Source organism: Elephantulus edwardii, unplaced genomic scaffold (genome assembly GCF_000299155.1).
Source record: "Elephantulus edwardii isolate Elephantulus edwardi_28Jun2011 unplaced genomic scaffold, EleEdw1.0 scaffold00181, whole genome shotgun sequence".
Classification (NCBI taxonomy): Eukaryota; Metazoa; Chordata; class Mammalia; order Macroscelidea; family Macroscelididae; genus Elephantulus; species Elephantulus edwardii.
Genome location: NW_006399931.1, coordinates 3,150,113 through 3,174,877, shown reverse-complemented (window position 1 = coordinate 3,174,877; position 24,765 = coordinate 3,150,113). Strand labels below are relative to the sequence as shown.

The following is a 24,765-nucleotide window of genomic DNA, read 5'->3' as shown; positions in this document are numbered from 1 at the left end:
ATTAGCACGATTAAATGTTCTGGAATTCCTATTCTTCTCAGAGTCAGCCACATAGAAGTAAAGCTTGAGTTTCCACATGATTTTTTAATAAACTGATCTCATATACACAGAAAAACGACTTATGTACATTGGTGTGTCTGATTATTTTGGCTTTCTTTTGATTACACATTACTGCACATATTTCTGCACTGTCAAATTTTATTCTATAAATCTTTAATAAGAACAAAATATATAGTAAAAATGAGATATAAAGTTGCTTCTCTGCCTTAGCTCTTGTCAAATTTTCGTTGTCATGTTTATTCCTCCTGCAATCCCCTGACATAGGCCCACTTCCAAAAAATACTTTTCTTTTTTCTTTTTTGCAAAAAGCTATTGAGATTTTTATATATGTATCCATAATCTCAATGAGCTCTGTTGGCCTCATTGATAGTTACACCGCTAATCCCAAGGCAGGTGATTCTAATCTACTAGCTGCCCAGTGAAAAAGATGGACCATGTTCTCCTACATGATTTATAACCTCTGAAAATCCTATATAGCACCAGCTGGTGGCCTTGTGGTAAGAAACGGCACTGTGATCCCAAAGGCGTGCAGTTCAAATTCACCAGCTGTTCTGTGGGTGAAGGATGGTCAGTTTCCTCCCATGCAATTAAGTTCTTTTGAACACCTGCTGGAGAGTCAGATATGTGTGGCTTTTGACTTGATGGTACTCAACAAAAACAACATAAATAGGTCTGAAGGTAAAGAACGTTGTTTGAGTATCAATAACCTATGGGGTTATCAAATTGTATTTCAAGAAAGGTCAGAATGGATTCCAAGACAATGAATAGGATTTCCAACAGGCTACATATAATGTGTAGTCAAGTGATGATTATGTGGTCTGACATAATACAGTAATAGTTAGAAACAAAGCTTTCTCATACATTACTGAATATGGAGCTACGATAAATTATCATAGTTATTTTTAAGGAACAATTAACAATACACGTCTTTTTCTTGGAATCTAGTAGGAATCAACTCATAACTGACCTTCTAGAGGGTTCTCAGCGGCTGTAAATCACATGGAGGAGAAGGTTCATCTTTCTCCCACTCGGCAGCTGATGGAGTTGCATCGCCTGCCTTTGGGTTGGCTGTGCAACACCTTGGCCACTAAAGTGGACAGGCCTCCCAGAAATCCTCTGTTGTTTTTTGTTGTTATATGTGATTAAATCTGAAATGACTTATAATTGACTCTCCAATGGATTTTCCGAGGCAGTAAACCACACACGAAGAAAACACTCATCTATCTCCTGTGGAGTGTCTGATGGATTCAAACCATGTGGCTTTTTGTTAGCAGAGTAACTCCTAACTTTTTCTCTTCTATTTCTTTGCTGAGAACTAAGGGACCAATGCTGTATAAATATTAGGCCTTAGGAAACATATTTGGACACGCAGAAGTAAAGATTTATTTAAAAACAAACAATCTTAAAGTAATGGGTTCTGAATGGTCAGACACACAAAAAAGTTCATGTGCACATGCTAAATCAAGACTTGCACTGGAGTGGAAGCTGTCCACACCCTCATCTACACCATAAGCTGCTGCTGCTGCTTCTCTCTCTCTCTCTTTTTTCCATAAGCTCTTCCATATTAGTTAGGATAAACTCTAGCTAGAAAATAAATTATTCATTTAGGAAAAATCTCTACACTCAAAGTGTTATGAGGGCTTTGAGAATCGAGATGCATCAGAGATGCTTTCACTAGCGGAAGTAGTGAACTACACATTTACTATTCCTAGTTTATCTGAAGCCGTTTAGAAACATCTGCTTACAGAGGAACCATTGGCATTGTTATAGGAATTTTTGGCCACTAAATCCATATTGTTGTTGTTGTTATGTGCCGTCAAGTCTCTTGTAACTCATAGCGACCCTATGTACAACAACCCTAAACTCTGCTCTGTCCTGTGCCAATCACACTGTCTCTGATACACCCATCCCAATTACCCCAGTCACTGAATCAATCCACCTCTTAGAGGGCCTTCCTCTCCTGCACCGAACCTCCACCTTCCTAAGCATGATGTCCCTCGCCAAGGACCAGTCTCTCCTTACACCATGTCCAAAGTATGTCAGACGAAGCCTCAGAATCCTTGCCTCCAAGGAGCCACCCAGTTTAACCCTCTCCAGGACAAATCTGTTTGTTTTCCTAGCAGTCCATGGTATTCTCAATACTCTTCTCCAGCACCACAGCTCAAAGGCATCAATTCTCCTTCTATCCTCCATAGTCATTGTCCAGCTCTCTGAAGCCTAACAAGTGATTGCAAAGACCATGGCCTGTATCAGACACACCTTAGTCTCCAGAGAGACAGCATTGCTCTTCAGTACTTTGGAGAGGTCTCTAACAGCAGACTTTCCCATTGCAATATGTCTTTTAATTTCCTGGCTGCTGTTGCCATTACATGGCCTAAAATTTCTATACAAGGGATGCTGTATGAATGAACTCCAACCTTTACCTCAGACTGCGTCTTAATCCCTCTACTGCTCCATACCTGAAACAGGTGTGCACAGATATTGCAGCATGAGCTTTCAAATGTGAAATAATCATGGGGTGGTAAGCCATTGCTGCTCTTAGCCATTTCTGTCTCCTCTGCATCCCATCCACATTATCCTCATGCTCTGTGATTGTCAGGACTTCCCCACCCATCAAGCATAGAGTTAACTTTCTGCTTCTATGTCTGTATAGTTGGTGGGTGTCAGTGCCAAGAAGCTCTCTCTCCAAAGTCCCTGGATTACCCTGTCCCAAGTCAACAGAGACAAACAGAGCAAGGGAATATACAATAGATTAAAATCAAGGAAGATGTGCCTTAACTCTGAATCCTTTCCTCAAGTGTAGTGTATATGCTGAACAAATCATTCAAGAAGTTAGACTATATGAAGAAATATGTGTAATCAGATTAGGAGGAGATTGGGAAAGCAGTGGAATGCTCCCAGACGGGCATTTTTAGATGGTGAGAGCCAATCGGAATGCTTGATTATGGAGGAATGTAGAGTTTGAACCTTGCCTTATTTCTTAAATCAGGATGGGCCCAAGGGCCTATGGCTGTCTGGCCTGGTTTTAATTGGTTTTGGTCAAACATTCTTCTAAGTGATATAGCCCTGGTTTGTCCATTTGCTGTACAGTGGTTGCTGTGATGCTATACACTGTGATACTGATGTGTCAAATGTGATAATGGTTACCCATGGTGTACAGTGTTTGGTGGAGCTCCCCAATGAAAACAAGCTTGGAAGCAGGAGTGGCATCCACTTCTGAAATAGCTTGCCTCCAGAAATTCTATGAACTTGGAGAAACAATGAAAGTTATACAAGTGTTCAAGTCTTTCATTCATAGGGCCACTATGAGTTGTCTACAACCCCATGATACTTAACAACAACAACATACTTAGGTCAAGAGACTGTTGTATGAATGGAGCAAAGAAACACTAACTACATGGTTAAAATTAAGAAAGGAGTGTGTCAGGGTTGTATCCTCTCTCCCTATTCAATCTGTATGTGGAGCAAATTATTCAAGAGGCTGGACTCTATGATGAAGAATGTGGTATCAGGATTGGAAAAAGACTCTAACCTTTTTTATGCAGATGACACAAACTTGTTTACTGAAAGTGAAGAACACTTGAAATATTTGCTCTAGAAAGCTAAACTCTGAAGCCTTCAATATGGATTGCATCTCAATACCAAGAAAATGAACATTCTTATCACTGGACAAATAGGCAACATCATGATAAATGGGGGAAAGATTGAAGTTGTCGACAATTTTCTCTTACTTGGATCTACAGGCAACACTCTTGGTATTAGCAGTCAGGCGATCAGGAGATGCATTGAACTAGCGAAGTCTACAGTCAGCAACCTCCCCAAAGTATTGAGGAGCCATGCCAGGTTGAGGACAAAGGTGCACCCAGTTCAGGTCATCATCTTTCAATCACTTGCCATGCATCTGAGAGCTGGAAAATGAATAATGACGACAGAAGAAAAATTGGTTCATTTGAACTGTGTGGCTCTGGAGAAGAGTACTGAACATCCCTTGGACTGCCAAATGTCCTTTGCCAAAAAGACAAACAAAATGTCTTGGAGAAGATGCAGCCAGTGTGCTCCTTAGAGGCAAAGATGATGAAATAGTATCTCACATACTTTGGGTGTGTTGCTAGGAAGTGCTATTCCTTGAAGAGGCATATCGTACTTGGGAAAGTGGAGGGTTGGCCAAAGAGAGGAAGACCCTCAAACAAATGGATTGACACAGTGACTGCTAAAATGGGCCCAAGTGGATCAGAAACTGTGAAGATGGCACAGGATAGGACAGGGTTCAGACCTGTTGAGATCTTGATGGGGACAGATTAGAGTAAGGTTCAAAATGTTCTTAGGGTTACTGTGAGTCATGGTCAATTGAAGGGCAGCTAACAATAAAAAACAGCAAACTATGTGTCACCTTGGCTAGGCTATGATTTTCTCAAATTGTCTTCCATTTTGTGATCTGATAAAAATGATTGTTTTTAAATCTTTATCTGTGCCTGTGGTTAATTAGTCAGGATTGATGTTATTGCTGTTGGTAGGCGTCATCCAGTCAAGTGTGATTCATAGCAACCCTTTGAAAAATAAATCTCCACCCTGTCTATTCTGGGCCATTCTCATTAACTCTGACACATTTGAGCCCTTTGCTGTCGTCACTGTGTCAATCCAGCTCATGGACAGTCTTCCTCCTTTTTGCTGATTTTCCACCTTCGCAAGAATGATGTCTCTCTCCAAGGCAAAGCCTCTCCTAAAACATGATCAAAGTATGTGAGACAAAACTTTACCATCCTTGCTTCCAAAAAGAATCCTGACTGCACTTTCTCCAAGACTTATTTGTTTTAGCAGTCTGTGTGTGGGGTACTCAGTGCTCTTCTCCAACATCACAGTTCAAATTCCTCAATCCTTCTACCGTCATCCTTATTCATTGTCTAGCTCCCAGAGGCACAAGACATGATTGAAAAGATCATAGTTAGGATTAGGATATGTTAAAGAATATTTCCTTATATTGGTTATGTTAATTGTGCAGGACACAATCTATATGATTAGAGTGCATTATGAAACAAACTGTTCTGACAGACAATAAAAGATTAAACAAAAGGACAGAGATAAGAGTACCTGCAAGAAATAACAGCCAGGAATGAAGCGCATATTTTAGATGTGGAGTCTCTGGGTTGTTGTTGCCATTGTTGTTATGTGCTGTTGAGTCACAACTCATAGCGACTCTATGTACAACAGCTTTGAGTACTACTCTGCCTTCAGCTAACATCATTATCTCTGACACACTCCATCACCCAAGTCATGAGTTAATCCATCTTATCCAGAGCTTCCCCTCTTGAGTTGTTCCTCCACCCTTCCAAGCATGATGTTCCTCTCCAAGAACTGGTTGGTACCTCCTCGCAACATCCCAAAGTATGTGAGATGGAGCTTCAGAATCCTTGTCTCCAAGGAGCAGCCTGGTTTCATCCTCTCTAGGACTCACGCAGGAGAAGATTGATACCAAGTCACATATACAGAGATCACCAAGGACATCTGATCCACAAATATTGAAAGGAGATAGTTTACAAAGAGAGAGAGCCTCCCCTAGAATTGGCACCCTCAAGTCTCTTAAACTATAAAATAATATTTTTCTTTTTATTAAAACCATTCAATTTGTAAGTTCTCTTATGGTGGCCCCGGATAACTAAGACAGGCCTCTGGGAACTCTAGGTATAGCAGATGAAATTCCTCTGACCCATTATTACTATCCCTATTACCTCAGTTGAGTCCTCACCAAATTCTAGCAGAAAGATACAGAGCTTCAAGTGGTAGCAAGGCACACTGGCAAGCAAGTCCCCGGGCAGCATCACTCTCAGGATTTTATAGTCCCCTTCTAGTCAAGACATCCAAGTCAACCTCACATGGCCACATGAAGGAACAGCAAAATCCATAGGCATTGAGGTTCAGGGTTCTTGAGGTAGATAGAGACATCCAGCAGCCCCAGGGACTGTTCAATAATCTAAGCATCTTCCCATTAACGTTCTTTGGTGTTGTGATTAAAGGAGGTAAAGTAAGTTCAGATCATGTTCCATTTCTTCAATCCAATGTAGCCATAAGTCTACAGTTATCATATGGCAAAAGGGATATAAAACTCCTTTTAAATTTTAACTTTATAGTTTATGACTTACTGTTTTTAACTGATGGCACACTCCACACATGTACAAATACAATGCAGACAAAACCATATTATTTGATCAACTGAAAAGAAATGTGAACCTTCCTTCACCCCTACAGATATCAGGAGCTTTCACTGCAGGGTTTTCAGATTTTCCATAACATTTTAAAGTAAAAGGAAGATTAAATGTCATCTTTCCTAAACAAATATTTATGGGAAAATTTATTCTAACAAAACCTCCTATCTTTGAAAATAAAGTATCCCTCTTCTGGAGCAATATGCATTCAAGGGCATTTATACAGATACTTGCTTTTAGATGAAGCTGATTGGTCCAGTGCCCAATGATTTTGTACTCGGTACTTTTGTTGGTTATTTGATACTGGAAGATGTCATAACGTCCAGGAGCATCTCCGTTTTCATTAAAAGTGACAGGTGTTCCAGCGCTACCTATAAACATTTAGAAAACAATGTTAATAAAGTCTGTGTAAGGTATTCCTCTGGGCATATCATCCTCAAGGAAAGAATGGTACATAAAGTATATTGTGTGGAGTCAGAGGTATGAAAGTCGTAATACAGACAAGGTCATTCCAGATAATGTAATATTGTTTACATAAAAAAATCCAGATCTACTCACAAGAAAGATATGTGTTTTATTGCAGACATTAGAAGGTAAATGATGGGCATCCAAGTTAGGCAATGTGTATACAACAGCTAAATAAATAAAAATTGATAGGCTGCACATTCAAGACTGGACACAGGGAAGGGCGGGCATTTAGCGGAAAAGAATATAAATGTCTTCCTATCACACACTAACCAGTATGTCAAGTTGATCTCCATTCATGACAGCCCCAACTGCGTCAAGGCAGAACTGTGCCCCACAGGGCTGGTTTTAAACTACTGATTTTTCAGAAGGAGATGCCCAAGCCTTTCTCCTTGAAGCACTTCCAAGTGGGCTCAAACTTTCAACCTCTTTGATAGTAGCCATTTGTGTTAGCCATCAGCAAAGCTGTATATCAAATGTAACTCTAATATGGTTGATGTAAGCCCCAGTAGGATTGCCCAGAGTTCTACTAGCTCCTCGCTTTCCTTCCACACTGATACCATTCCCTGATTCAATTCCTCTTCTAAGGCTCTGCTGCTACTGCTATCTCTGCCCATGAGCATAAGGACATGGGATGCTGTGGGGAAACTCTCAATGGATGAGGCAGTGAACCATGGGAAGCCTCAAACTCCGCTCATATTCAAACTGTTGTCCTGACTCATTCTGATGAGAACGGCAGCAGAATGTGAGGGAGTATTGTGGTCTAAGTCCCATTTCTCTCCGAAGCTTTCATCTTTTCTCCTAAAGGCTGCCCCTCTTATTAGCTTTTCTATATCACAGGTATTAAGACTAGACAAGAATTACCATGCTGAAGTTTCCTTGCTCCAGCTAGTCCCACTCTCTAAATGCTTTCTTTTTCTAAACATTCTTTAGATCCCCCTTCATCCTAGTTTACTCTTCCCTATCTTTACAAGCCACCTGACACCAATCCTTGTTGGGTGCTCATATCTTCTCTTGTCAACTCCCCAGGCTTGACTTCTGCTCACAGTATGCCTGATTTAATCTCTACCCTTTATTACAAGGTCCCCACTCCTTGCTATCCCTTCTCCGTGTTATACACCACAAAACGTAGATGAGAAGTGCGCGTGCGTGTCTGTGTGTGTGTGTATGTGTGTAAAATATTCATATTTTATCCTATAATGAGCTTCATGTTCTACGTTAGGAGCTATTTTACTAAATGACAAGAACTGTAAGAGTATACTATACTTATCATGTAAAATAAAAGAGTTTATTTTTTAAAATGCAGTTTTCTATTAAATACAACCGAAGTTACATAGTTAAGATTACAGTGATTCTCTAATATTAAATAGAGTGGCATAATTTCTATTCTTTGGGATTTCTAAAATCTGAACACAATGTGTAGTCTCTGAGGCACTTGCCGTCTGTAAAAAAAACCTGATAAAGTCACAAGAGATGACATCACATGGCAGGAAAAACCTTTGCTGAGAGGCAGGGGCTGTGTGACCATGTTAACCACATCCCTCCACATCCATTTCTATTCACAGCTGGTATGTGTCTCATTTTCTTCACTTGTACCGTGGGGACTAATCATGACCTCTAGCAAAGACAAAAGCATTTTAAAGGAATTGTGCAATCTGTAAATATGGAGCAGGAGTAGTCTGTATGGAAAAGAAAAACCTTTCTTTCTTTTTTTTTTTTCCTTTTAAATTTTAATAATGTTTTTCATTGTGATTTTACATAAATTTACAGAAAACTTGAATTTTCATCCATTCATTATTGCTCATTTTCCTCCCTACCCCACACTCCAGTACACTTTGCCATGTACATCTTATTCTGGACTATTGTCATGCAAATAATGCCTAATCATATATTCCTTTTATATAATTCTTTGCCTCCTCTGTTTCAATGCAGTGTTCATTATTTAGTCCCTCTTTTCTTAGTATCCTCTAACCCCCAATGCCAGTCCTGTTTTATAACAGTGCCATTATGCTGTATACTTTTGAGACTTTTATATACTGTTTTGGTATACTTTTGTGACTCAGATATTTCATTCAGCATAATGTCCTCCAGGATCACCCATTTCATATAATATTTTAAGAGTTCTTTGTTTTTCAGTGCTGTGTAGTATTCCATTGTGTGGATAGACCGCAGTTTCTCTATCCATTCATGTGTTGATGAACACTTGGGTTGTTTCTATTTCTTTGCTACAGTGAACAATGCAGCAATAAATATGAGTCTGCATACATCTGTTTGGGTGGAAGTTCTGGTTTCTTTAGATTGTATTTCCAGTAGTGCAATTTCTGGGTTAAATGGTATTTGTATTTCCAATTTTCTGAGAAAGGGCCATAATGCCTTCCATGATGGTCACACCAACAGTGACTAAGTGTTCTAATTTCTCCATAACCTCACCAACATTTGCTGTTTGCTGCTCTGTTGAACAATGCTATTATTATTACTGGAGTGAAATGATATCTCATAGTTGTTTTGATTTGCATCTTTCTTAGAACTAGGGATCAAGGGCCTAGGAGCAAAACCAAGAACTATAAACTTCATCATAGAAAAGCTTAGAGGAACTCTAGAAGCCCTCCTGAAGGAACTGTAGAAGCCCTAATCCACAACATTAATAGTCTTCCAAGCATCTTGAAAAACTACAACCAGGATAGAAGAAAACAGATGAATGGGAATTTCTAAGAATCAAATCCTATGCACATCAAAAACCTTCTCCAACAGGGCAAAAAGGAAAGCCACAGACTGGGGAAAATATTTGGTCATGAATGATAAGTCTGATAAGGGACTTAGATCTAGAATTTATAGAATACTCCAACACCTCAACAAGATAAAGGTAAACAATCCAATTGCAAAATGGACACAGTATATGAACGGTCACTTCACCAAAGAAGATATTCAGATGGCAAACAAACACATGAAGAAGAAAAACCTTTCTAAAACAAGACAGAAATGAGTAATTGGGAAATAAAGTAGGAGCTCTTCAGTCAAGTGGTCCTATCCTGATTATTCCTTAGGAGTTGTTGTTAAATAGAGTGACTCACAGTGACCCTCTGAACAAGAGATCTTAATCCTGTCCTATCCTGTGCCATCTGCCCCATCCTGTGCCATCATCATCATATCTTATATACTTGAACTCATTCCTGCAATCAATGAGTCAATTCCTTTCAGTGGAGGTCTTCCTCTATACACATCGACGTACAAAATCTTTATTTCTCAGTTCTATTTTCCTCAGACTATTTTCTTAGCATAGAATAGCTGGGTCATATGGAATTTTTATGTTCATCTTTATGAGGAGATGCCAACCTGCCTTCTAGAGTGATTGTACCATTTTACAATCCCACCAACAGTGAATTAGAGTTTTAATCTCTCCACATCCCCCCCAGCATTTACTACTTGCTGTCCTATTTAACTTTGCCACTGCTACTGGGGTAAAATGGTATTTCACTATAGTTTTGAATTGTGTTTCTCTTATTGCCAGTGATTTTGAGCATTTCTTCATGTGTCTGTTGGCCATCTGAATGTCTTCCTCTGGGAGAATTTTTCCATGTCTTTTTCCCATTTTGTAATTGTACTGTCAGTCTTTTCTCTTGTGAAGGTTCTATAGGATTCGATAAACTTTCATTATAAGACTTTTGTCTGAGATGGCATTGCCAAATGTTTCTTTTCCCTAGTCAGTAGGTCTTCTTTTTAGCCTATTGGAAAAAGTTTTTTTATGTACACAGGGACTTAATCTTTAGGAGGTCCCATTCATCAATGTTATCCTAGTTGCACATGCAAAAACAGCCACCACCATGTCAATAATGTCCACTGTCGCTACTTTTCTCACCAAATGACATCTCCTCTCCTACAATAGTAGTTCCTAATATTTTTACTATAATGATATGAGTAAAATACTTATATGAATGCATCTAAGTTTATATATTCCCAGTATATATCTCTTTATATCCAACTCTTGAAAGTATGTAGGAAAAAGAGTGAAAGTCATAATATTAGACATATAACAAGACCAAACATTGATACTTCAAACATCATTATTGATAGCATGCTATTAACCATTAAATCTTATACTAAATGTGTCATCCTGTTAAGACGTAAAGTACTAGACCACCAGAATGAGAAATTAATTCTTGATACATGCTATAATGTAGATAGGGCTTGGAGACAATATTTTGGGTATAATAAGTTAGTCACAGAAATAGAAATATCGAATGAACTCATAAAATTATATAAACAGTCTTTCCTACCTTATTCCCCACCTTACTTTATTTGCACATGTTATTTTTGTTACTCACTCTCCTTAGGCCTATTTTCTCATCTGTAAACTGGGTGTAATGACCCATCCTCATTGGGCTAAATCCAGGGTTAAAGGAAATGAAGCATGTCACACACTTAATGCAGTAACTGACACACTGTGCATCCGTAATAGGTGTAAACTGTCACCACAGTCTTCAGACACTTGAGCCATAGTGATCTTCTCTTTATACACATTTTATCGTTTACAAAATTCAAGATGTATTGCAAAAAGTAATCCAGTTATCCTTACGTACAAAAAATGATAAATATGCATATATATATATGTGCAAACATTATAAATATATGCATAAGTATAAGCCACTGAGTTTGTTTACTGTCAAGTCTACTACTTTTCTTCCTTTATCATTACTACTAAAATTTTATCCATTCTCTCACTCACCACCACCTACACTACCCAATAAACAGGACAGAATTAAAAATGTTAAAATAAAAATCAATTCAGTTAGCAATTTTAGCATCCACAATAAAGGAATTAGCACATGATATTTAAGGCATTGACCAAAATCGACATAGGAAATGGCAATACTCTACAGTATTTCAATTATTCATGTACTTCTCTTCTGTATACAATTGATTTTTATCAAGCATTTACTAAAATCAATACATAGAACCATGTATTTGATTTAAAGTAATATTATATGTTAATTATTTAGGAAAATGTCAAATTGCTCGTACGTATCACCACTCTCCCTCCCAGTTACTCAGCCTCCTGCACTGAAGGCTTCAATAGCTGACTCACTGGACTGACTCTATCCGTATCTTTGTTATTACTGCTGTTAGGTTTATCATGGACCTGGATGACTCAATATCCTGGACTCTATCTGATACTATGACATCTTTATTTTCAACTCATATTTTTCAAGGGTTCTCATGAGCATACTCTTTAATTTTTACCTAGCTACTATCTCATCTCTTGAAAAATTATACTCTGAACATTACCTTCCATCAACATTAAACACATCTATAACCAAAACCAAATTAACTCATTGTCAACAGGTTGATTCCAATTCCTGAAGATCCTTCATCGGTTTCCCAAGGCAGTAAATCTTAATGGGAACAGACTACCTTATCTTGCCTTCTGAAGACGGACTTGCTATATTCAAATTGTTAAGCTTTTTGTTAACTGCCCATCATGTAAGATAGGATTTACTGTTTACACCATTTATCACCCTATTTTGTCACTATATTCCACCCCCATAATGGTTTCCCTGCTTTCTGATTCCCATGTAAGTTCTATAATCTTCCTTACAGATATTCTATATCCTTTTCTACTTTTCGCTCTCCAAATGTATTCCTCTGCCAAATCCCAGTCATAATTAAGTTCATGATTAAACTCAATTTCACAACTTCTTAATCTGAATATGTTTGAGTAAATTCTAAAACTTGACTGGCTAGTTCAGGGCTACCTGGACTTAGTGAATAAAAATTACTAGAAAAAAATTGTTTTCCTCCCAAAATAAATTGTCTATCTATCCATAATCATCAACATCGGACTCTTGAAACCCTTCAAATTCCTAGCTCTGATCACTTTCATCTCAGAGCTGCCTACAGAAGTACTCTTGTAACTTATGAATTAACATCATCATCATTACTGCCTTTTGGTGTCTTCCTCTTCCTTATCACTTGAATTTATGTCTGTCTTGGAGAGGGTGAAACCAAGTTTCTCCTTGAAGGCTAGGATTTTGAAGCTCTGTCTCATACACTTTGGGCATGTGACTAGGAGGGACCATCTTGGAGAAGCACATCATGCTCAGAATTTTGGAGGGATAGTGCAGGTGAGGAAGATCCTGGGTGAGACAGGCTGACACAGTAACTGGGGCAATGAGGGTAGGTGTATGGGAATCAGTGATACAGCTCAGAAAAGGCCAGGCTACAGAGCTATTGTACATAGGATCACTATGAGTTACAGGTTACGTGGTGGCACATAACAACAACAAACCACTGGAGAAGATTTATAGGATTAATTTCTCCTCAGAGAAGTTCTCCACTTGAGGATCCTGTAAACATTGTCTGCTTCAGTCTTCCTAATAATGTTAATTCATGAATTTTAGAATTAAACCATTAACTCTACTCTCAGTATACAAGTGTGTCAAATAGATGACTGTCATTGTAGTGGCTTCATCTTATAGATATGTTCACCAGGTATTACTCTATCTGTACACTAGATGAGTTATATATTTTGAACACATTTTTACTTTGTGAATAGCCAATTACCTTTGGAAATCGGTAAAGAATTCTTCACAAAAAACCTCTACGTGTTCCTGTAACATTTATCTACCTATGTCTTCCTAATAGCAGAATATATCTATCTCTTCTTATTATAATTAATAACCATACTGTATTGAAGGTCTTTGTATAGTATGATAAATCTTGTGCAAATGACTTAACAATAACTCACTGACATCAAATCAGAATTGACCCAAACCCAGTGAGTTTTCAGTTGCTATAAATCATGTGGAAGATTACTCATCTTTCTACCAAGAGCAACTAGTGGATTTGAACTCTGTTTTGAAATCCACATGAAAGCTACCTTAAAATCTGAGAGATTCCAGTTTAATTCATCAGAACACTGTTTTGAATTGCAATGTACAAATAGCTTGACTGTGCTCCCTTTGAGAAACACAAACACACACACACACTCTCTCTCCCCCCCCCCTCCGTCCCCTCCTTTCCTTCTTCTGTAACTCAGGTCATTTTGTTTTGGACCCATGATATACACATTTCTGTGCATTCATTTTCTCCTTTTTTTTTTTTTTAGTGGATGATTCTCCAACCTTAAACTCTACCATTTTGTGGCTTATTTCTTCAGACCCTGCAATGATGTTCTTACTGAAATTGGCAGTGTAGGATTTGGGTCTTGTTTCTTCCATCATCTTAAAGGATTCTAACATTTAGATTTACACATTTTAAAAAGAGTGAACAATATAACTGACAACTGACTGATTAAACCAACTCTACTCTCATTTATACTCATAGCATCCACCTGAACTGACTCATAGTTGATCTTCCAGTGATTTTTGAGTAACTGTTAATTGCACAGGAGAAGACTGTCCTTTTTTCTCCCATAGATCCTCCCATAGGCACTGCCTTTGGGTTATTGCAGGTCATCTCATTAAAGACTACACCACAGAGTTCCCCGATTTCATTAAGAAAAAAAATTTAAATATTCTGTTCTAAAGGAAGGGTCTTTTTATATGACTAAGATGATTCAAAATCACAGATCAAAGACAATGGCACTAATAAGACATAATTATGCAGCAAAATAAACAAACCTATCATAGTTAAGTTGGAAGCACTGGTAACCTAGAGGGTAAGCAGTTGTGCTGTCAACCCAAAGAAAAATGGTTCAAATATACCACCTTCTCTGTGGGAGAAAAAGGGCAATATCCTCTCATGTGAGTTACAGCCTCTGAAATACTGATGGAGGGTCAGCTATGAATCAGTTCCAACTTGATGGCACATAACAATAATAACAGCAACAACAATATAGCTTGATACCTTCACCTAAAAGATACGATAAAGATTACTAAATTGACAATTGGGCCAAGAGCAATTGTGTATCGGTTTTGCACTGTTGACTCTCTCAGTTAAAAGCCTGAATCAGCAGATGACTGCTGGGGGGAGACTGAGAAAGATGGGCTGAATAATGTATACTGCATCAAAACAGATGAGGGAGAGGACCATTTAAAAGGGATATGATTAGGTACTATCGTCTATACAGGAGTCTGGAATGAAGGCTGAAGAGTGGAGTGGACTTAGAGTGAGGGATGGTATAAAAGTGAAAGAGTTTTTCTTTTACTTTTCAAAGAGAAGAGCGAAGTGGGGTGGGGGAGGTTGGACAGGTGGGTAGGGAGAAAAGTGTAACAATTAACGAATGGAAACCCTAAGTCTCTGTAAACTTTCACTAATATTAATTTTAAAAAAGAGGGAAAAATATGTCAGTGCAGAATGAATTGTAATCCTTACTGAGAGCTACTCAATCACTACAGGGTGCTTTTTATGCCAGTTCCTAGTTTGTTTATGCTTCCATTTGATGTCATCATTGTTATTGTTTTTATGTGCCACTGAGTCACCCACAACTTACAGCATCCCTAAGTACAATAGCTGTCCTGTCCCGAGCCAGTCTCACTGACTCCCACACACCTAACCTCATTGTTCTAGTTAGTCACTGAATCCATCCATCTCATCCAGAGTCTTCCTCTCTTCTGCTGTTCCTCCACCTTTCCAAGCATAATGTCCTTCTTCAAAGACTGGTAATTCCTGGCCACGTACCCAAAGCATGTGAGATGGAGCTTCAAAATCCTTGCCTCTGAGGAGAAACTTGACTTCACCCTCTCCAAGACAAACATTTGTTTTCTTGGCAGTTCATGGTGTGTTCAATACTCTTCTCCAGCTCCACAGCTCAAAGGCAACGATTCTTCTCCTGTCATCCTTGGTCATTGTCCAGCTCTGTGATGCATAGAAAGTAATTGCAAAGACGATGGCCTATATCAGGTGCACCTTAGTGACAGCGTATGATTAATGGACAGGCTTCAGTAGATTTAAGGTTCCAACAGATGATTCAAAAGTAAGGGGTATAATTATCAACTTGAATTGATAAATAGTTGAAAAATAGATTTTCAACTGCTTATTTTGTGATTAACTGGAAACACGAAACTCGATCCATGAATTCTATGGTTTATCCCTTTATTATATAAATACAGTCAAGGTAATATTTTCAGACTGTTAAGTGAAAATGGGTGAAAACTTAATTCACTTCTGTAAATGTCACAATTCATGCACATGATTATGCTACGCGCAAGCTTTTAAACACAATTTCATTATTTCTGCACATTATATGTGTGTGTGCTATTTTTGTAGGTGTGTTATTTGTGAAAAATACGACAAAAGTTATCATCTTTACAAGAAAAGAAAGACAACTTATAACACCAGGTCCCAGCTGCTGCATTTAGCTACTGCCTCATATATCCATTTTCTAGAATAGTAAAATAAGACAGTTGAACAGAACTGTGCACATTTTTTCCATGTACTTGTTTCTTATGTCCATTTCAAGCTATTTTAATTTGAATGTTAACCTTGTAATTCTACTGATGAACTTCTACTTCGTACAGATTTGTACGTCTAGCCCCAAGTGTAGATCTATCCAGTTACCTTAATCTCTATTTGGCTGTTTATTTAATAATAACATCAAAACTTAATGTATCTAAACTCAATTTTGATTCTCATTCCTTTTCCAGATTTGTCTATCACAGTCTCCCCACCCAATTGGCAGCTGAACATTACTTGTCTCTCAGTCAGGTGAAGATCTAAGACAGAATTCCTCATCTAAAGCATTGATGGGACACTGAGAAAAGTGGGAATCCAAGAACACTTAATTGTGCTCATGAGAAATCTATACTTAGACCAAGAAGCTGTTATATAAATGGAACAAGGCAACAGCGTCCGCTTTAAAATTAGGAAGGGTGTGCATCAGAGATGTATCCTTTCTCCAAACCTATTCAGTCTGTATGCTGAGAAAATAATTAATGAAAGCAGATAGAGTCTACAAAGAAGCATGGGGCATCAAGATCAGAGGACAACTCATCAACAACCTGCCTATGCACATGACACAACCTCGCTTGCCGAAATCAAAGAGGATGTAAAGCACTTGTTGCAGAAGGTCCAAGACTAGAGCCTTCAGTATGGATTGCATCACAACATCAAGAAGACTAAGGTCTATCCATTCGGTTGTTGCCCATCAACAAACGAATGGATAGAGAAGGTGTGGTATATTCACACAATGGAATACTATGCAGCATTAAAAAAACAAAGAACTCATGAAATATTATACAAAATGGGTGACCCTGGAGGCGATCAAACTGAGTGAAATATCTCAGTCACAAAAGGACACACATTGCATAGTGCCACTGTTGTAAAGCAGGACTAACAAAGGGGTTGAGAGAAGACAGAGAAGGAGATGAATGATGTATACTGCATTGAAAGAGATGAGGGAGAGAACTGTTTTAAAAGGGACATATGATTGGGTATTATTGTCATGACAGGAGTCCAGAACTAAGGCTGGATAGTGGAGTGGACTTATGGGGAGGGACTGCATAACAATGAACGTTTTTCTTTTATTTTTCAAGAAGAGTGAATTGGGGGGGCAGGAGGCTGCAGTGAGAAAAGTGCAACAATGAATGAATGGAAACGCTAAGTCTTTGTAAACTTTCATTAGAATAAAGGGATTAAAAAAACAAAAACAACAACAAAAATAAATGGGGGGGGGCAAAGGTCTTTTCCACTGGACCAGGGGGTAACATCATGATAGATGAAGAAAGGATTGAAGCTGTTAATGATTTTGTCTTCCTTGGATCCACAATCAACACCCTTGGTATAGCAGTCAGGAGACAAGGAGACATATGCCTTTGGTCAAGTCTACTGTCATGGACTTCTCCAAAATATTGAAGAGTAGTGATGTAAGTGTGAAGATGAAAGTGCACCTGATTCAGGCAATAATCTATTCAATTACTTGCTATGCATCTTCGAGCTGGAGGATGAATAAGGATGACAGAAGAAGACTTGACAGCTTTGACTTAGAATAAAACACAGTGGACTTCCCACAGCTTTCACTCATGTCTGTATCTGTCTACCAGTGCTTCCTGCTGTTCCTCAAGCATGCAGACTTGTTCCATGTCTGCCTGGGTCTCTGCTTTCACTGTCCCCTCGCTTCCTCTCTCTGGCTCTTTTTCTTCCCCTCTCTCTCTCTCTGAAAAGCCCTTCCCATTAGATCTTTGCCTTTTCTCATCATTCATGTCCCAGCTCACATATTCTGCACTTCGGAGAGAAGTCTGATCATCCTATCTATATTAGCCTGCCTCCTCTCCCCATCACTCACTACAGCAGACAGAACTTATTTCTTTCACACACTATTACGTTTCTAATATGTATAATTTGTTAAGTAGGTTGGCATATATTATTGAATTATAAGCTCCAAGAATGGATAATTTTTCCTTTATGTCCACCAAGGTCCATATAGGAACAACTGTTGGCAGGTCATTCAAACCAATACTTTCTTTCTCCTGAACACACAGCTAGATTACATTGTAGTTGTTGTGTTTTTTTTTTAAAAAAAAAAAGTCAAACCTACTACTCTCTAGACAATTCTAAGTCATAGAAATGCTCCGTTGGGGGTTAGAAGTTGTAAATATTTAAGGGAAGAGTCTGGGTATCTATCTGTCCCTGGAAAAGGATCTGATGGATTTGAACTGCTGACATTTTGTTAACAGATCAATACATACTGAGCTACGGCACCAAAGCTCCTAACCTCAAGGTTAGGTGAGGCCAAATGATTAAAACAAACCTAAGTTAATTGGCATCCAGTCAGAGATGACTCAGGGCTGACCCTCCATTGGGATTTCAAAGCTGTAATTTACATGGGAACAGACTGTCACTCTTTTGAACAGGGAGCTGCTGGAGGATTCGAACCACCAGAACCATGTGGCCTTTGGGATAGCAGCGCAGTTTCCTACGGACTATTTCTGATTGGTTCTAGTTAACAGAATGTATACAGAAGCCATGTGTTCAGACATACCTGGAAGACATTGCAGGCTCCCCTCCAGAACCACCACAATAAAGCGAATACTGTAATGAAACAAGTTACACAGATTTCTTTGGCCTCTATGTGCATCTAACAGTTAGATTTATCTTATACTAAAGCCTGTTAAGTATGTAACTGCATTATGAAAATGTTTGAAATATTGTGAAAATTACCAAATCTGACACAGAGAGAGGAAGTGAGTATGTGTTGTAGGAAAAAAAGGTGCCAATAGACTTGCTCGGCAAAAACTGGCACAAACTGTCAATTTGTAAAATATTCAGGATTTAGAAAGTGCAATAATGTTAGCTGTGCCTGTACTGCTCCTGGGTCTATCAGACAGAAACCTTCCCAAGTGTGATCTTGTGTGTTCTTTTGTTTTTGTGGCTGGATGGAATTAAAGAGACATACTGGGTGACACTGATGTGTACCAGAGAGTTGGAATCGATTCACAGCTGACCCTCTAGCGAGTACATAAAAGCAGTTCAATGGCGTGAGAGATTGTCCATCTTTCCCCCTCAGAGCGGCTGGAAGAACTGAACCGCGTGCCTTTAGGATGACAGTGCAGCTCCTTACCACCAGGCCACCAGAGCTGCTTAGGAGAGATGTGTTAAAGATAGTAGAGTTTGGGTCTGTTTTCTGTGGAATGCTTGGAAGAAGTCCGTGTGGCACTTCTCTTAATAGTAGCCACTACTATTGGATCAATAAAAAAGAAATGTCATTTATCCCAGACTCAGTTGAAAATAAGAGTGAAAGAATATTAAAATGAAATTTTTACTTCATATCATGTGTTTTAAGATTAACTTCTCCTTAGGAATCAATACTGGCTCTTCCAGTTCAGGCACAGAATAGAAAGTTTGTATTCAGAACGTATCATTGTACTCCCAGACTTCAATGGAAACTTACCCATGTTCACTAATCTTGGTTAAATGTATTCATTTTGATCTTTTCATTAAAATTAAGCATAATGATGTTAAAAAATAAATGTTGACTGTTACACTGTTGTAGGTTGAATTTAGCTTTCTTTCACTGAATTTCTTTAGTGTCTGGTATCATTGGTATCATGGATGACTACTTCTAGTTCTTAGAATAAACTTTTCAGTTTGATTTTTCTATGACACTGATCCAATAATGTATAGTAACATTTTACTTGACCCTTGACAATTACTCTGCCACTGTTTTTGTCCTTTTAATTGCTCTATATAGGATTACCATTTTAATACTGACATAAAGTAGGAATAGTGGATATCCTTACATTTAAATTTTAAATTTCTAAATTGAAATCATTGCTTCCTACTTTACCTGTCTATGACTATCTTTGATCCAGAATTTTAAAATGCATTTCTTACAAGTTAAAAAAAAGTATCGTAACATTTTAAATATAATACTTGCTCAAGAAAACATTTTGAACTTTATAAAAAGTTTCTGCATCAACATGAATTGCATTTTAACATCAATCAAACTAAAATACTTTATCAATAAGCAAATTAATCAATAAACAACATTGTATCACTGTATCAATAAGTGACATCATTATAGATGGAGATAATATTTGAGTTTTCAATGATTTCATTTAAATTGATGCTACAATCAACAGTCATAGTCATAGACGTCAAGAAATCAAAGATATGCTACATTGGGAAAATCAGCTGTCAAGGACTTCTCTAAAGTATTAAAGAGCATGGATGGCAGTTTAAAGACCCAGGTGCACATGTCTAAGAGATGATTTTTTTCAGTTGCTTCCAATACATTAGAATGTTGGACGGTGAAGAAGAATGACAGAAGACTTGATGTGTTAGAGAAGAGTATTGACTATCCCATGGATTGCCTGAAAAACAAATAAATCTATCTTGGATAAAGTGAAACCAAGGTGCTTCTTGGAAGCAAGCACAGTGAAATCTGGTCTTACACACTTTGGGCTTGTCATCAGGATAGACCAACCCTTGGAAAGGAGCATCATGTTGGGGAAGGTGGATGGTCACAGAAAGAGAGGAAGACCCTCAGGGAGGTGGATTGTCACCACAGCTGTAACAATGGGCTCAAGTGTATTCAAGATTGCGAGGGTGATGCCGGGTAGACAGGGTTCAGGTCTGTTATCACAGGGTCACTGTGAATTGTAGTCCCCGGGACGGCAGCCAGCAACAAAACAATAACATTGAGTTAATATCTTTTTTTTTCTGAAGCTATAAAAGATTGCATTTATCCAGTCTCATATATTGTATCATAAAAATGAGATATATCCTATCTTGATTTCAAGATATATTTTTAATGCACTGTTGGACTCAATCAACTAAAATTTTTAGAATGCTTATATCCACATTCATAAGTAAAATGGATCTGTTATTTTTTTCCTTCCTTGATTTGCTATTAGGGTGTACTGGTCTCAGATGAATTGGAAAGTATTCCCTCTTGTCATTGACTGCATCAGCTTGTATGAAATTGTAATATCTTCTTAAAGTACAGGACTCATCAGGAATCACCTTCATTCCAACAGGAGGGCAAATAAATCAATTCTGATACATTGCTACATTCAAGCACTGAAATATTATATTGCAGTGGAAATTGCTAAACTACTCACAAAATGGATAAAACTAGTAATTAATATAATATTAAATGCAAAAAGCTTAGTACATACATTTTTTAAAGGCACAAGCAATTTTAATTTTTTTAAATTATGTGCTCTTTTAGAAATACATATAGACTGAAAAACAAATGCATAAAAATACGTAAAGGGCTGAGATATCATCTTATCCCAGAAAAATTAGAAATGCTCAATAATACAGAAAAAAGTACAGGTGTACAGGTGTGGACAGATTGGAACTTGCATGCACTGCTTGTCTGCCTGTGGGAATACGAATTGGTGAGCCCACTACAGAAAGCAATTTGCTGCTTGCTTAAAGGTTGGGAATGTAAATACGATTTAATCTAGCAATTTCACTACTAGGTATATGTTGTGTTGTTTTTGTGTACTGTAGAGTCAGAATCAACCCATAGCTGACCCTCTGGTGGGTTTTCAGAGGCAGGTAATTGCACAGGAGGAGATTGCCTATCCTTCTTCCACAGAGCAGCTGGTGGGATTTGAATTGTGTGCCTTTGGGATTGCAGCACAGCTGCTTACCACTAGGACACCAGAGCTCCCTACCAGGTAGATGTTGTTGTTGTTGTTGTTGTTGCTAAGTGCTGTCGAGTCTCAGGTAACTAACTCATAGGAGAATCCTCAACGCTTGGGTGTCTCTCGTCCTCTCTCCAGGTTCATAGGGTTTCTGGAGGCAAGCCATTATGGAAGTGGATGCCACTCCTTCTTCCAAGCTTGTTTTAATCAGGGAGCTCCACCCCACTCTCTGCCGCATTGGGTAACCAGCCATTAATGCATTTGACACATCAGTGTCACAGCGTTTGGCCTCATAACAACCACAAGTGACCGCGGTAAGGCAACTTGTACACCAGGGCTATATGACCTAGAGGAATACTAGGTATATAGTCCAAAGAAATAAAAGCTATTAACATAAACTGATGTATTCATGCTGTTGTTATGTGCCATCGAGTTGCCTGCGACTCACAGCCACCCTATGTACATTAGCCCTGCATCCTGCCCTATCCTGAGCCAATCTCCTCATCTCTGACAGACCTAATCCCATATCTTCAGTCATTGAATCCATTCATCTCATGCTGGGTCTACCTCTCCTATGCTATCCTTTCACCCTTCCAAGCATGGTATCCTTCTTCAAGGACTAGTACCTCCTGGCCAGGTGCCCAAAGTATGTGAAATGGAGTTTCAAAATCCTTGCCTCTGGGGAGAAGCTTGGTTTCACTTTCTCCAGGACAGACCTGTTTGTTCACCTGGAAGTCCATGGTATGTTCCTACACTCTTCTCCAGCACCACCACTCAAAGGCATCAATTCTTCTTCTATCATCCTTATTGTCTAGCTCTCTGATGCATAGCAAGTAATTGCAAAACCACAGCCTGTATCAGGTGTACCCTAGTCTCCAGACTGACATCGTTGCTCTTCAGTACTCTAGTAAAGTCCCTGATAACAGATTTTCCTAATGCAGTTTGTCTTTTGAGATGGAGAGGGGGAGGGAGGGAGGAAAGAGGGGGTGGGAGATTGAGGAGGAGAGAGAGGGAGAGCAAGAGGGAAGAGAGAATGGAACGGAAGAAGAAAGGAAGCTGGGCAAGACAGAAAGACATCATGAATAAAAGAGTAGAAGAAAAGTGAGGCATGAATGCTAACAAGTACAGAAAAGGCGGTGCTTTATCTGCTGTGTACTTTAATTTGCTGAACACTATGCTAAGTCTTGTTAATACGCCCTTAGTGACTATGAATCTTCCCCTGAGATCTGTGAACCCAAACAAAGTAGGTCACTTACGGAATTGCTTTCACCCAATTCTCTAAAGCAGCTTTCCCTATCTATATTTAGATTTTATGTTAGTCAACCTTCTGTCAGAAATTCCAGTTTATAAAATACATCTGTGTATCTTTACAATCATTTGAGTTTTTAAACCAAAAAGTTTCATACACTTCTTTATGATGAAGGCTTTTTGAAAGACTAGAATATGGTTGAAATTTCCCTCTTCCCAGCTCAGCCATTCCTTTACTTCTTACTGAGTATCTGGTGAGGTCTTTGATCTTGGTTCCTGCATGCTTCTTGTCACGTTTCAGTGTTTGTAACAGTATTAAGGGACACTTTCCAATATATTTCAGAATTAATATTTTGTTAATATTGGCAGAAATACTGTGAGCCAATAAATTACAGATAATTTTCTAGGAGCAGGTGCCAAATGTCTACCAAAATGGGTAATACATCAACTAGGATAGGCTTACACACTTCTGACAATAATTTATACACTGAATTAAAAAAGGATACCAAATAATTTACTTATAATGGACCTTATTTTATGTAATTATGCTAACTGTCAATGTATATTAGGGGACTATAATGAATGTGAATCATTTATGTTACCATGGTGATTGGAGGTGTTTGTATTCAACAATCTGTGCATACCAATTTGGAGCATAATTAATAAAAAAAAAGAAATATGTAATGTCATAGTCATAAATCCAAAACTAAACATAAATTCTGCATGTTACATTCTCTTTTTATGACCTGATCTAACAAGCATAAGAAAATAATTATTATTAATCATATATTTTGTTGTCAAATGTAATAAAACATTTACAAAGATTAATTACTTTTTGCTAAAAATAAAACATTGACAACATAAAATAGGAATCATAAGACTGATATTCTCTAATCATTTCTCAAGAAAATTTGAAAGCATTAACTAAAAAATTTAAAAGTTGAACAATGCTAAGGAAAAAAATCAATAACCCTGAAGATTGGGAAAAACTAAGCATTCATTTTAATTAACTCTTGAGTCAAAGAGAAAATGAAAACTACAGAGTACTGCTTAACAGAAAAGAATATATTTCAAAACCTGTGGCCAATGCTAACATCAGATAAAATATTTAGAGCCTTTATTTTTTATGTTCTAAAGTTAAATATAGACACACGCACGTACACACATATTTTGAGCTCTGATGGCTTAATGGTAAGGTAAAGTGCTGCTAACTCAGAGATGTGATTCTGTTCTATAAGAGAAAAATGGGAAATTTCCTCCAGTGCAGTTTATGGCCTGCACTATTGGAAACCTGCTACTGGATTGGTTTTGAGTTAATTCCAACTTGACAGTACATATAAACAATTATACAGATTTAGATCTATATAAAAGACTTTTTTTACACTCTTATAATAATAGATGATTTAAAGCACAATATAAGCTTGAAAATATTAAGAAAATAATGGATATATTTGATATCCTAAAAATTGACAGTGAGGGTTTCTTCTAATAATCATGGAAAAAATGATAGTTTTAAGTAATAACAGATACATTTGACATCCTGAAAATGAAAAATTCCCAACTCCAGAAATTCTATGAACTTTGATAAATGTCAATAGTTGCAGAGGGGCTTCAGGCCTTTTGTTCACAGTGTCTCTATGAGTTGTGCTTGACTTGAAAGCAATCAACAACAACACAGCCAAAAAAATTAAATAATTAACTACATAACAACAGAAATGAAGTTGATTGAAGAATGAGATCAGGTCTTTTGTGCAAAGCTTTCT

At 38.0% G+C, this 24,765-nt stretch overlaps 1 protein-coding gene across 2 annotated transcripts in view; it reads right to left on the bottom strand.

Annotated features, from left to right (window-relative positions):
* Positions 1–24,765, bottom strand: part of GRM8 (glutamate receptor, metabotropic 8) — a 1,137,490-nt gene that overhangs the window by 201,284 nt on the left and 911,441 nt on the right. For both annotated transcript variants that reach the window (XM_006896079.1, XM_006896080.1), the window contains one exon: positions 6,495–6,631. In XM_006896079.1, the coding sequence (XP_006896141.1) occupies positions 6,495–6,631 (137 nt within the window). The remainder of the gene's footprint in view (positions 1–6,494; positions 6,632–24,765) is intronic.